This window comes from Daphnia pulicaria, chromosome 1 (genome assembly GCF_021234035.1).
Source record: "Daphnia pulicaria isolate SC F1-1A chromosome 1, SC_F0-13Bv2, whole genome shotgun sequence".
Classification (NCBI taxonomy): domain Eukaryota; kingdom Metazoa; phylum Arthropoda; class Branchiopoda; order Diplostraca; family Daphniidae; genus Daphnia; species Daphnia pulicaria.
The window spans coordinates 15,929,147-15,942,632 of NC_060913.1; the positions used below are offsets into that span (position 1 = coordinate 15,929,147).

Sequence of the window (13,486 nt, forward strand, 5' to 3'; positions counted from 1 at the left end):
CCGATATCTAAAATTGTTGAAAATAATCGAAGATTAGAAATAACCTTAATAAAAATTTCTTTTTCTTGGTTTATACCTAGTTACCCCCCGTACTACTCCATTTTTGTGGAAAATATAGTTGTCCACTGAGTCAATGCAGACTTCATTGTTTTTCGGGCTCCAGGTCTCTCAACGAAGAGTTTCTAACAAACTAACTAATTTGGGTGGCCATTTTGTAAAGAAGTTCGTCAAAACACTCAACCACCCACCCACCAAGGGTGGTGAACTGCAACCAGTATGCTGGATTACCTTTATCTCGTTTGGGGATGGGAAAAGGCGCGAAATGTATGGGAGAGGAGACAGAATGTAACCAAATGGGATTAACATCCAATTTGAAGAGGAATGGAAAGTGTGTAAAGTCAGAGCAAGGTCTTTTCCCACGGATACGGGAGGCTGTTTTGCTCTCATCATGTCGACCAAGGCGGTGAACGAAGCCTTGTCGTTGTAAAATACGAGCTCGTCCTCCCCGACGTTGACCAGTTCTTGCATGACCATGTTTTTGCACTTGCGGATGAATTGGCCTTCCGCTTTCACGATCGTTTGCAGAAAGTGGAGATATTCGACGTGACGGCTGTGAGTCTCACGTATTCCTTCCGGTCGTACGGAATTTGGAGAAGTTCCAACATCACCGTGTGAACGCCCATAATCCTCAGGAGCCGTTGCTCGTGTTTGCGAGGCCTCAAACCTCTACCTGGACGGACGGTTGGGGCTTACCGACGGCCAAGTAAGAGAACTGGACCGATCGTTTGTCCACCATTGCCACCGTTCTAGGTTTCTCGCGCATGAACGGGACGTGGCCGTTCCTCTTCACCTCCAACATGGTGTTTGCTTCAGTGTGTGCTTTGGCTGTGGTTTCACCCTCTTCACCAGGACCCTCTGCCCCATCCTCTTTTACATTAGCTTCAGCACTCAAAAAGGCTAAAAACGAAGAAGGGGTAAAGTTAAGAAACTATGTTGAATATTTTACAAAGTTACCTTTGCTTTCCCTGTAATTCAGCTTCCTTCTTGATATTAGGCAGGAGAATTCTCAGAAGAAAGGTTTTTTCGAAGTAATGCAAAACCTGTTTTGGTTTAACGCATAAACGATCCTTGTAGGAGGCATGCGGAGGAAATTAAATTGAAGTCCGTAAATCCTGGCCCTTTCACCTTCGTTGATTGACAATGCCTCGGTTACATAAACGTTCTCTAGGACATCGGCAAGCGTAACCCTAGTCAGCTTGAGTTTTAGTTTTTCAGCTTTGCGTAGAGCTTTAGGTCCCTTACCCTGAATAAACATGTCCAAAAATCGTTAAATGGAATTAAAATTGTAAAAAATAAAAAAAAAGTTCTACCAATATGGGAATGTCCATCGACGAAGTTTGGAGATTTGCAGCAGCCACCAAAAGGATTTCACGCAATCGAGGGATACCCAACGTCACGTTCATCTCACCACGGCTGGCAAAATGGAAAGTGTTGAGGGTCATTTGGGTTAAGGGTTCACCGATCGACTGGGCAGCCAACATTCCCACCGGCTCCCCTGGTTTGCACGAGGCTGCAACTGCTTTATTGTAAACGAGTCACGTCAGCTCTTTCTTTCCAATGGGCACGCCCGGACGATCAAGGTAGCGCGACATCATCGTGTTCAGCTGCTCGTCAAACACATCCACATTTCGTGTAAAGGAAAATTTAGCGTTTACAGGATCAGGTGGGCTTTCAGTCTTTTTGGAGTATCTGCAAAAAAGCATTCATAGAGTTAAAAAATTGAAAAATTAAATTCTATAGTGACTTACTTCGCCCGTTCTTCGGCAGACAACGCTAGCCACGTCATGACGTCATAAGTCATAACGTCAAATTTGACGTTGATTGCGACGTTTGACGTAGGACGAATTTTAGCGTGACGTTTGACGGCTACGTTTGAAGTTGGTCATTTGGATTTGTCAACGTCGTCGACCTTGAAACAAGGATAATTTTTCCGTGCACGCAATTTGGTTAATTTCACTTCTTTAGAATGGCTAGTGTTAGGATAGTTAGCAGTTTATGTTTAAACAGGGCTTTTAAATCGGTTTAAGATAATCACTGAAGTATTTAAAAAAAAATTACAATTCAAATGACGTTAAACGTCATATTTGACGTTGGAAAAATTTGACGTTACGTCGACGTTTTTTTTTACGTTTGACGTACTGCTTTTCGATTGACGGTGACGTTTGCCTTAACGTCAAACGTCACGAAATTCGATTGACGTTCCAAACACTGGAGAATTTAAATTTCACTGATTTTTTAATTCACTCGAATCGTTGTTGCTCTTTCGTATACATCGCACAACTTTAATAACTTTTCTTAAAGACTGACTCGCTTCTGGCTATAAATAAAAATAATTTTAAATAAACTTTTTCACTTTTAAATTAACAAAAAATTACCAATATAGTAGCTTTCTTTATTTTCAGGCAATATTTTATAACACACTGCAATTCATGAGATGTGCAACCAGCTCTAAGAGCAGTCTTAAGAGGAATTGCAGAAACAGGTGGTAACTCACAAGTTGCTGTGTTGTTTATTTCTTCCAGGGACTGAAAAGCTTAGCATTAATCTCTAGATTAAATCCATGAAAATTCTCCTCTTCAAATTCGTAATCGCCATCAGTTTCTGCGCTTAGTTCATCATAGTTCGGATTGTACAAATTGGCCTGGAACTCCCATTCGTACTTTACATCTTCGTTAAAGTCTTGCTCAATCCTTGTAGCATTTTTTAAAGGAGAAATAGCGAAAGCTTTTCTCATATTCGAGACATTATCAGTTAAAATTGGGACTACGTAAGGTCACGGAGGAAGAGATGAAGGAGAGACATCGCCGTGTTAAAAAAATGACTACCAGCGTCACCCCCTTCTAAAATGTTGCCAGTTAGAAGAAACTCTACTACCTTACCGGGGTTGCCACTTTAAAAAAAGTAACAGACAGGGAACTTCTGTATATAGGTCGGTTGTCATGACAGTTTGTTGACGCCGGCCACAACAACACGACACGTTGAACAGACGATATGACCGTCGTCATGGAAACCGAATTTTTCAACTCTTCAACTACACGGAAAAACTGGCAACCTTGTTAAGCTACTCAATTCCCACAATATGGCAACCTTTTCGAAGGGGGGTTACGAGGAGGCACAATTTCTTCTGCAGGGGCTTATGGAGCGTTGTCTCTCCTCTTCTCATCCTCCGTAGTAAGGTTAACGATCAAATATAAACAGCAAAACGTTAAAAAAATAAACAAATTACTTTGTTTGATAAGTTCCATGACTGAATGATTTCCTCGTAAAGACGTAAAATATTTACACTAGTACAACACGGAACTGGTGAGCTAGCTCAAACGCTCGTCCTCAAAATGCGCTCTCAGGTTAGTAGGGAAAAACGAGTGCTGCCGCGGTGGCCAATTTGTCGTTCCAGATTTGTTGATTTCGGCGGCCATTTTGTTTTTTCTTAAATAGGCCCGTATATTTTTACTTTATTTTCTTATTAATTATCAATATTTGAGCTTTTTTATGGTGTTTTTCGTGCTTAGCTTTTAAATTAACCCTATGTTTATCTATTTCCAGTCATTTTGTTTTAATATTGTTACCAGATTTCTTTCTCTCTCTTGCCTAGGAACTGTCAAAATGGTTAATTTGTTATTTTAAGATATATTTATCATATTAAGTAACTCAGTTTATTACAGGTGAGATTTCCTTCAGTAACCTGCTTTTTTTCCCATCAAAATACCCCCATTTGTTTGTAAAATATCAATTATGGGGTATGGCTTGGTCAGTTCGCTAAGTTGTTCCTTGCATTTTACATTCTGTCTTTAGGTAGTTTGCAGCCATTCAATTTTATTAACCATTATCTATTATTATTTATCCAGGGACCCTTTTTCTGAAGAAATTACCAGTATTATTGGTTATCAGTTGGATTTTCTTCATCGTGAACTATGAAGGCTAGAATGAGAACATGTAAGTTGTTTTTCTTTTATTGGAATAGCTTCCATTGTATTTCAATTAATTTAAATGTGTTCTTTGATAGGTTCCTGTGTTAAGCAACCTCATACAGATTCAGATTCAGTTTTATATTCTTAGTTTAGTTAAAATTTTCCTTCGCTCTGAAGCATAGGGTAAAATGGAGTTTTGTTAATTTGAACTTAAATTTGAATTGTTTTAAGTGGATCTCAATTAATTATTATGTTTTGTTTCATATTTTATTTGTAAACAGTCTAAATTTTGCAAATTCAATTTATTTGAAAATACAATTTAATTTTTTAAATTTGGATACTGTTTAGCACTTTTTGCAGACGCATCTTTCTATACTTGTTTACATTTTTCAGTTCGGCTGTCCCCACTGTCAACTGTAATATGCTGCGTTTTTTAGAGAGATTTTGAGAGAGATGGTAACCTTGATTGTTTTATTCTTTGTGTATCTTATTCCAAAACTACTTTATTATTCTACTTTGATTGTTTTAGAAAGTTTTTATCGGTGGCCAGATATCCATGATCAACCAGCTGATTCATTTGATTTTGAACCAGATTTCAACCAAACTGTACCCCGTAAGAGCAGTTTTTAAATGTTTGTAGTATTATCATATTAATTTCTTTTCGTGTCCCTGGAATTCCTGCAAAGTGCTCCTGAAAGTTTTTCTCTCTTAGAACAAAAGACTGGACTAATTTCTGTGGCTAAAAGTAAGAATCGTAAAAGAAATGGTAAATCTAATATTTTTCCTATCTTCTTCTAAATCATTTTTGGTCTACTTTTTTATTTTTCAGAATGTTTTTCTCAGTTTTCAGAGACTTGTGGTCAAGCTGTGGATTTGTTTCATGTTTCACACGATGCTTGGTTCACAATGGCAAGAATCAAGTTGAAATATTTGAAGGCTTTATGGAAAAAAAGAATTGGTTATGAATTTATTATACTTTAATTTGATATTTTAAACTAAATGTGACAAAATTGTAAGTTAAATATCTTCAAAACTGTTTTAGGAAAAGTTGTTTGAAATAGTTCTTTTAATTGAATGAAATAAGTTGAAGAAAAATATTACAGTTTATTATCCATTTCTGAAATGTCGTTAGTTTTTATGTTACATACAATACTAGTTTCGGTTAACATTTGTAGTTTATTGATATCGTATCGATAATCGATTGTTTATTGTACAGACGAAGTTAAAGCCAGTATCACAATATTGCTTTCCTCGTGGACAAATTTGTTCTTTAAAAAATTCCTTTCTTTAAATTGAGTGTTTTTATAACAAAATATGGATGAAAATGAAGATGATATGTCAGAAAGTAATGAAGATTCAAATGTGGGAAGTAATGAAAAACCCATGCACTTATGCTTGGGTGCTTTTACTGATAGACAGATACCTACCATCAGAGGCCCTTTTTCTGCAGCTTCAACCAAAAGGAAAATAAAAAAGATGCGGGATTTGGTAAGTTTTGACTTTAATAACAAGCGTTTTACACCGTTACGTTCTCTGATCATTAAAATTATGAATTTATTTAGGCTGAAGAACTCAGCATTCATGCGAAAGTTCAAACCATCTTATGCTATGTAGCACCGAACAAAAAAATTCCAACCAGATTTTTAGAATCTTTTGGAGAACATGCTGATGGGTTCTTGTATTCCACAAAGCTGGGAGAAAAAGTTTACTCGACATTAGATACAGCTACTAAAACATGGATTGGTAAATTGAACCTTTCAAGACTTAAATTAAAACTCGTTTAACCACATATTTTTTTTTCTTTATGTAGAACCTTATTCTGGGAAAAAACCTGAAAAGAAACATGTTACTAAGAAAACCATGGATTCAGTCATTGATGAAAATGACAAAAATACAACAGAAATTGCAAGAAATGAAGTTGCAATTGCTGTAAAAAAGGCAGCTACAGTGAAAAGGCTGAAATTGCTGGAAGAACAGTAAGAATTTATTCAATGAAAAACTATTGCTTTCATTATATTATTATCTTTCTACAGGAGAAAAAAGAAGAATGAGAAGTTAGCATCTGTGAAACCCAAAAAGCCGGTGAACAAAAAATCAAATCCAATTCAAGGTCCAGTTACTTGTTCTCCCCCTCCAAATTTGATTGCGAAAAGCTCTGCATGTTTACCATCAGCACCAAATAATGTCACATCATCCCAGTCTTACACCCCACAGAAAATTTGTTCGTCCAATCTTTCAGTCAGTTTAGTGAAGGACCGAATCAATGAAGATCCCATTCACGGACAAGATTCAATTTGTGAAACGCCTATTACTAAAATCACAACTTCCGAAGAAATTTCCCTTGTCTCCATAGTAAATGACGATGAAAATTTGGCAAACGATAACCCACTATCTTTGTTAGAAAACCCTCTAGACATATTTGAATTTTCTGAGGATGAAGCAATGGCACTTGACTCTCTAAGTCAACCGAAAATTGTTTCCCCAGTGAGATCTACGAATTCCCTCGTGCCTTCTTTAAAGGCAAATACGCACTCAAATATCAACTGTGATATTTCTACCAAATTTTCATTTCCTGCTAAGAGTTTACTCAAGTCAGTTGAGAAAACGAAGGATTCGCCTAGCGAGACACGTCGTACCAAACAGAAACCAACTTGCCAATCAGAAAGTTCGGAAGGTATTAATGGAGGTTTACCTTTAGAGAAATCTAGATCTAAAAATAAAGCATTTTCGGCTGTTGCCGCTGCTAGAAAGCGCAAATACCCTGAAAATGGGGAAAATACCAATCAATCTCTTACTACCAGCTGTGCCATACTCTCTCATTGTACATCAGAAAAAGAAACGGAAACTGTTCAAAGTGCACCTGTAAAGAAAAAAATTAAACATACCAGTTGTTCCATACTTTCATACTTATGTACACCAGAAAAAGGAAGGAAAACATCTGTTAATGCACCTTTAAAGAAAAACCAACTGCCCAGAGATGACAGCTGCTCTCCTCCATCAAGTACACAGAAAAAGTGAATATTTGTGTCGGATGAATATTGTCGTCATTGCGCAACGTGTTTTTTAAATTAATGTATTGTAATCTTGAAACGAAATAAAATCTTTGTGTCATTTATGGATTCATGTTTACTGTTTTCCTAATTATACTGCATATGTAAAGTACAGTATCATTTATTTTGAAAATTAGTCAAAATTAGTTAACCTGATTGAAGTTTTTTAAAGTAAAAAACAAAGAACTGATTAAGTTAGATTTGAGCAGCACATACACTGTTTTGAATCCATATTCCGATACCGCGTGAAAAGTTGACTTTAAGTGCAATAATGTTATGTTATTAGCGTTAGCCTACATAGAATTATATGCGTGATCGTGATAAAATTGTTTTGTAAGAATTAAAGTGCATGCATATAAAATATACTGTTTTAGAGATCATTATTGAATTTAGTGTAAAAAGTTGAGTACGTAGTGTAAATCTCATCATTTTTATAGGTAGCCTGCGAGAGTTATTCGTTTTCGACCAATTTTTTGGTAGAACCAAAACGAAGCAACTCGCTTACATGATCTAGGCGACCTTTTTTGCGAAAATTTTTTTGACGCAATCGACAAATTCCAGAAAAAAATTATGAAATTAGCACCTTATACTCGAAATTCAACGCTGAATCCAAATTTGAAGTAAAATACCGTCCATTTTCTATGCATCTACCTGTAATACGCCAGGCGATTTTTAACGCTGACGCTTATGCTATACGCTTCCACGCAATATAGTGAAAATACTCCCTCTATTCAGCATGATTCTAAAAACATTGTAAAAATAATAGGAATTTACATACATGGATAATGTATAAGACTTTCTTCCAAATATGGTGCGCTAGCATTCATTTCATAATAACGTTTCGATGATCTCCACAAAAAAAATGTATCTGGCGCTTGAACCTCGTCCCCTTTTCTATAAACAATTTTTTCAATTGTGACCGAATGTTGTATTCCAACTAGATTATATTTTACGGGAATCAATAATTGTTAAAATTCATGTTCATTTTTACTTAAAAAATTTCATTAGAAAAAGTAAGAAAGCTTTAGTAGCATTAGTTTATGTTTTTACTCCAGCGCATAAGTGAAAATAACGATAAAACGGAAAAGAGAATTGAGTTTCATAATTTCATTTGTAATTTTACCGATACGAAAGCTTCCTATAATGAGAGATATTCAGTTATGTTATTTAATTTTGATACACGATACGATGTGTCCGTAATTTTGAAAAGTGTAATGTGAGATAGTGCTTTACGCACAACATTTGAATTTGTTAATATACCTGTTCGTACATTATGGTTTGATGGTTCCTTCATTTATCTTAACATTATTCATCTTCCGCAATTCACATTTTCTTAGAAATACATTTCATCAACATTAAAAAGTTTGCTTTTATTCTTATAGCAAATAAGCAATATTTTAAATAATGCGCAAAACTTCAAATTTGACAATAAACCTGGTAATATGCTACATTATTATTTCATGGCTTCTACGTTTACTTCTCCTTGCGTGTATTCGTTGATGACCGCAAAAATTTTTCTTGCGTATATTCGTTGATGACCGCAAAAAATGTACTATAAATTCACATTAGAAAGAAGATATCTTATAACCAATTTTTGAATAGGTAGGCTTTAAATTTGTCTTTTCAAACTATTAATAATACTGTGAAAGATTGTTCAATCAAAACACGAATCATCTCATGTATTTAAAATTCATCGTCGGAGGAACATTCAATTTCATCACATAAATCATCTTTGTCAATACCATCACCATCAGCAATATAATCATCCGTACAATCATCTTCGAAAACCAAATCATCATCATCTAAATTTTCTTCATAAAAGTATTGTTTTAAGGCGAGCGAGTCTGACAATAACATTTCGAGACGTTTCACTTCTTGCATTTTGATGACTATTTCAGATTGTTGAAATACAGAAATATTCATTGGGCAGTTGCTTACAGAGAAAGAGAATTCATCCGTCGAGTTGTAGTTTCTTATTTCATGTTGCATCGACAAAATATCTTCACTGATTGTTGTGATGAATTGTGACATTTCTAGTTTGCATTGAAGAATCTGTTCTGTGTTTCGTTTGTACAGCATCCAACAATCAACTAATTTGAAGTTATCCTTGAACGAAACTAAAATGAAGAAGTTATAGCAACTTATTTTTTATCGCATTTGAATTAAATTACCGTTTTGGTTAGAATCCCACGGAAAAACGCCATCCAAGAAATTTTGCTCGGTCACCATAACGTTAGCCAGGTCGTTTATGTCGTTCATTACTGTAACAGCTTTCGCTTTTAATAAAGTTTGCTTTCGTCTAAGTTTAGTTCGCCATTTGCAAGAAACTAGAAAAACAAAAAGGGTAATTAGTATACAATTACTTACATTTCACCTTAAGGACCTTATTACCTGCCACACTCGAAATTCTGTCGTGCAAAGTTACGTGTTGGAAGTGAATTCGTTCCAGTTCACTTTTTAACTCCGATAGGTAATCCCACTTTAATTTGACGATCTTCTCTTTCTCTAAATTCAAAGAAGTTTTAGAAACGAAGAAAATAAGCGTTATATACTTCAGACTTTTCAGTTACCTCGTGCAACACGGGCCTCTTCTTCCAACGAAGCTTGAATTACAGGTAATTCAGACAATTTCATTTTTTTCGCTGATAGTAATTTGTTCAGTCTTTCATGATAAAACTGAACTCTATATATAGCCTAAAGATGTTAAGTGTTAATTTACGAATATTAAATCGATAACATTACTAGTTGTTATACAATCAGCATTCGTCTAGTGAGAGTACGAGCCATTCCTTTTTCTTTTCTGCCGTTCCAATAAAACATTGCTCCGGTTAAAAAATCTCGTCTGTCTGATTAATAATTCGAACTTTCATATATAAATAATGAAAACAATAAAAACCACTCCATACTTGCTGCTCCCATTGTTTTTGTTGAATTACTATAGCTTGAAAAAGTAGAAAATACTTGTTCCTGTTCTTCTCCTAAAGTTCCAGCTGATCCATCTCTCCAATGACCAAAATGTAGGATCTGTAACGACAAACGAAATAATTAATATAAAATTATCTTTTTCTAATAAATTTCAATACTTGGCATGGCCAGCTATGCGCTTGGCCGTGTAGCCGAGAGAGGAAAGGGACCATATCAGAAGTAAGATATGAGTAGGCCTCTGATAGCTCTCCCATCTTGATCGCGAATGGCCAGTATTGACACACGAAGTCGTTGACAAAAAATTTTGGTCCAAAAAAAACGGTGTTTGCAGATTCATCTTCAGTGTTCTTTTCGGTTTCAGTAATATTTAAATTCTTATGCTGTTTTTGGTTTTTCAGTGAGTGCACTTTAACATGAGATGCAAAGGTATGACGGAAGGTTTCCCCTTCGTGCATGTCAATTGAGCACTGAATTACGCCATGCCCACAGGACGTCATTACGTTGCCGGTTACCTCTAACCCCTTAAATCGTTTCGAAACTTCTCGGGCAGCCTCAAACTGTGAGTTTCCACATTTTTGAGCTCCTATTGTATTTTTCCCCTGAAATCACGTAAATAGAATACAGTATAGAGAAAAAATATAAATATTCTATAGTACCATACTTGCGGTTTATAACTGTTGATTTTTTTGTTTAAGACATCAAAGTCTTCATCCCGCATAATTATGGCATCGCCGTACCATGACCTTTTAACTCGTCTAAAGAGAAAAACGTTTAAAATATTTTTTATAATGATAACACTATAACCTTTTAATTAATACTCATTGAGGCGTCTTCTTTTGATTAACTTGTGATCGCCATCAGGATGGCACGACAATTGAAATGGAGTGCAAGATCTGCATCGCCGTTTCTCCATTTTACAAATTTTGGTATCAACTAAGTGACTGATATATTCATAAGCCTTCACGGCTTTGTTAAAAAGCGGAGTATTTATTGTACCATTCTAGTATTTCAATATGATAAAAATTTAAAAAAATTATCAATAAAAATACATAGATTTTGATTCAGTCTTACCCTTCCTGCCTTGAGTGATTTGGCAGATAATGTTTCAAGAAATTTTTGTTCGGAGGTACCAGGTGTTAAATACTTGAGATGAAACCAAAACTCTGAGAGATCAGAAGAAATAAAAAAATTCGTTCTTTTGGGGTTTCCAGGAAAGTAATCAGACGCAATGTAGTCTTAAATTTCTGCAGGGTAAATTGAATCACAACTTTTACACTGAAATACTGATTCGTACAAATCAAATCTTCCTGTAATGAAAATTATAAATTATTCCTCCACAGATTTATGTAAATTGCAAGTGTTTGGGCGATTACCATCCATAGTGACCACAATACATGGTTTAGATCCCGCTAGGGAGGAAACAGTTCCAGTCTGATTACAATTTTTGCAGGAATTTCGACTAAAAACAGGAACAGCTATTTCTGATAATGTTTTAAATAATATAATTATTAAAAATAAATGTCATCCATCCATAGAATAAATAATACCTTTCTGAAAAACAACTCCACTTTTGGGATCTATAAATTCATGAGACAACAGATGTTTTGATGTGAAATCAATAAAAAAAACTATTCTTTGATGAAAAGGACTATTTAAGTGAGGAACTAAATCACATTGAGCACATAAATGCTTTTTACAGTGATAACACTTAATCAGGATTTCGTGTTTCTCAAAGCAGGATTCACATTCTTTTTTCAAACAGGCTTTTGAACAAACAAATGCAGAGAAGACCTCTTGTTCCATTTCTAACCAAGCTTCATCTAAACATTCTTTGTTTCTTTTCACTGCTCTTTTATCCTTCTTCATTTTGTCAAGACGGTCATTAGCTGATTTCATGATTTCACTAGACAGTCCAGTATTTTGCTCTAAGAGAGAAAAACTTTCAAGAGCACTTTGCAGGAATTCTATGGACACGAAAAGAAATTAATATGATAATACTACAAACATTTAAAAACTGCTCTTACGGGGTACAGTTTGGTTTAAATCTGGTTCAAAATCACATGAATCAGCTGGTTGATCATGGATATCTGGCCACCGATAAAAACTTTCTAAAACAATCAAAGTAGAACAATAAAGTAGTTTTGGAATAAGATATACAAAGAATAAAACAATCAAGTTTACCATCTCTCTTTCGCTTATTCCTACTTTGAGCAACAAGTTCAGAACTTTTCTGTTTAGAACCGTCTCCTGAGTTATCCGCACCACTAGCAAATAGTCCGAAAGATTTCATTCCTTAAATAAAGCAAATTTAACATTTGAAATATTTCATTTGTCTAAAAAACACAAACCTTTTCTTCGACTGTCATTGTACTTCTTAACTCGAGCCTTTTGTTCTTCGCTTCTTAAATCACAACCTTTACGTTCCATATTTCCAATTAAACTAATTCAATAGCTACTCTAGAATTAAAAAATTAAAACACTATTAAATTACAAACTAAAATAAAACACGCAATATATTACAGTTGACAGTGGGGACAGCCGGACTGAAAAATGTAAACAGAAAGATGCGTCTGCAAAAAGTACTAAACAGTATCCAAATTAAAAAAATTAAATTGTATTTTCAAATAAATTGAATTTGCAAAATTTAGACTGTTTACAAATAAAATATGAAACAAAACATAATAATTAATTGAGATCCACTTAAAACAATTCAAATTTAAGTTCAAATTAAAAAAACTCCATTTTACCCTATGCTTCAGAGCGAAGGAAAATTTTAACTAAACTAAGAATATAAAACTGAATCTGAATCTGTATGAGGTTGCTTAACACAGGAACCTATCAAAGAACACATTTAAATTAATTGAAATACAATGGAAGCTATTCCAATAAAAGAAAAACAACTTACATGTTCTCATTCTAGCCTTCATAGTTCACGATGAAGAAAATCCAACTGATAACCAATAATACTGGTAATTTCTTCAGAAAAAGGGTCCCTGGATAAATAATAATAGATAATGGTTAATAAAATTGAATGGCTGCAAACTACCTATAGACAGAATGTAAAATGCAAGGAACAACTTAGCGAACTGACCAAGCCATACCCCATAATTGATATTTTACAAACAAATGGGGGTATTTTGATGGGAAAAAAAGCAGATTACTGAAGGAAATCTCACCTGTAATAAACTGAGTTACTTAATATGATAAATATATCTTAAAATAACGAATTAACCATTTTGACAGTTCCTAGGCAAGAGAGAGAAAGAAATCTGGTAACAATATTAAGACAAAATGACTGGAAATAGATAAACATAGGGTTAATTTAAAAGCTAAGCACGAAAAACACCATAAAAAAGCTCAAATATTGATAATTAATAAGAAAATAAAGTAAAAATATACGGGCCTATTTAAGAAAAAACAAAATGGCCGCCGAAATCAACAAATCTGGAACGACAAATTGGCCACCGCGGCGGCACTCGTTTTTCCCTACTAACCTGAGAGCGCATTTTGAGGACGAGCGTTTGAGCTAGCTCACCAGTTCCG

At 34.8% G+C, this 13,486-nt stretch overlaps 2 protein-coding genes and 2 long non-coding RNA genes across 5 annotated transcripts; 1 reads left to right on the forward strand and 3 right to left on the reverse strand.

Moving 5' to 3' along the window:
• Positions 1-3,355: 3,355 nt before the first annotated feature.
• On the forward strand, positions 3,356-4,240 carry LOC124342599. Of its 2 annotated transcripts, none has more exons than XR_006918916.1 (3): positions 3,356-3,404; positions 3,906-3,993; positions 4,064-4,240. It is a non-coding gene; the product is annotated as an uncharacterized LOC124342599 (long non-coding RNA). The 2 variants fall into 2 exon arrangements; XR_006918917.1 differs by lacking the exon at positions 3,356-3,404 and adding an exon at positions 3,633-3,807.
• Positions 4,241-8,682: 4,442 nt separating this feature from the next.
• On the reverse strand, positions 8,683-10,221 carry LOC124321229. Its single transcript, XM_046784162.1, has 7 exons — positions 10,102-10,221; positions 9,925-10,042; positions 9,773-9,864; positions 9,589-9,712; positions 9,410-9,523; positions 9,190-9,345; positions 8,683-9,135 (listed from the first exon to the last, which is right to left on the reverse strand). Exons 1-7 carry the CDS (start codon positions 10,195-10,197, stop codon positions 8,702-8,704), a joined length of 1,134 nt encoding a protein of 377 aa, XP_046640118.1. The 5' UTR covers positions 10,198-10,221; the 3' UTR covers positions 8,683-8,701.
• A 958-nt stretch (positions 10,222-11,179) lies between these two features.
• LOC124341690 lies at positions 11,180-12,443 on the reverse strand. Its single transcript, XM_046794654.1, has 6 exons — positions 12,292-12,443; positions 12,125-12,235; positions 11,968-12,051; positions 11,491-11,907; positions 11,317-11,424; positions 11,180-11,250 (listed from the first exon to the last, which is right to left on the reverse strand). The coding sequence occupies exons 1-6, from the start codon at positions 12,368-12,370 to the stop codon at positions 11,180-11,182; spliced, it is 870 nt and encodes a 289-aa protein (XP_046650610.1). The 5' UTR covers positions 12,371-12,443.
• A 236-nt stretch (positions 12,444-12,679) lies between these two features.
• LOC124351890 lies at positions 12,680-13,486 on the reverse strand. The gene is made up of 3 exons (XR_006921450.1): positions 13,438-13,486; positions 12,849-12,936; positions 12,680-12,778 (listed from the first exon to the last, which is right to left on the reverse strand). It is a non-coding gene; the product is annotated as an uncharacterized LOC124351890 (long non-coding RNA).

What these genes read in the sequence shown, in the direction of transcription:
- LOC124321229 (XM_046784162.1), bottom strand. Translation starts at nt 10,197, where the DNA reads ATGGGAGAGCTATCAGAGGCCTACTCATATCTTACTTCTGATATGGTC. An exon ending in AAAAACAATGGGAGCAGCAA is followed by an intron (nt 9,865 to 9,924) that starts GTATGGAGTGGT and finishes ATTATTAATCAG; the next exon opens with ACAGACGAGATTTTTTAACC. An exon ending in GTGGGATTCTAACCAAAACG is followed by an intron (nt 9,136 to 9,189) that starts GTAATTTAATTC and finishes TCTTCATTTTAG; the next exon opens with TTTCGTTCAAGGATAACTTC.
- LOC124341690 (XM_046794654.1), bottom strand. Translation starts at nt 12,370, where the DNA reads ATGGAACGTAAAGGTTGTGATTTAAGAAGCGAAGAACAAAAGGCTCGA. An exon ending in CAATGACAGTCGAAGAAAAG is followed by an intron (nt 12,236 to 12,291) that starts GTTTGTGTTTTT and finishes GCTTTATTTAAG; the next exon opens with GAATGAAATCTTTCGGACTA. An exon ending in TGGAGTTGTTTTTCAGAAAG is followed by an intron (nt 11,425 to 11,490) that starts GTATTATTTATT and finishes AAACATTATCAG; the next exon opens with AAATAGCTGTTCCTGTTTTT.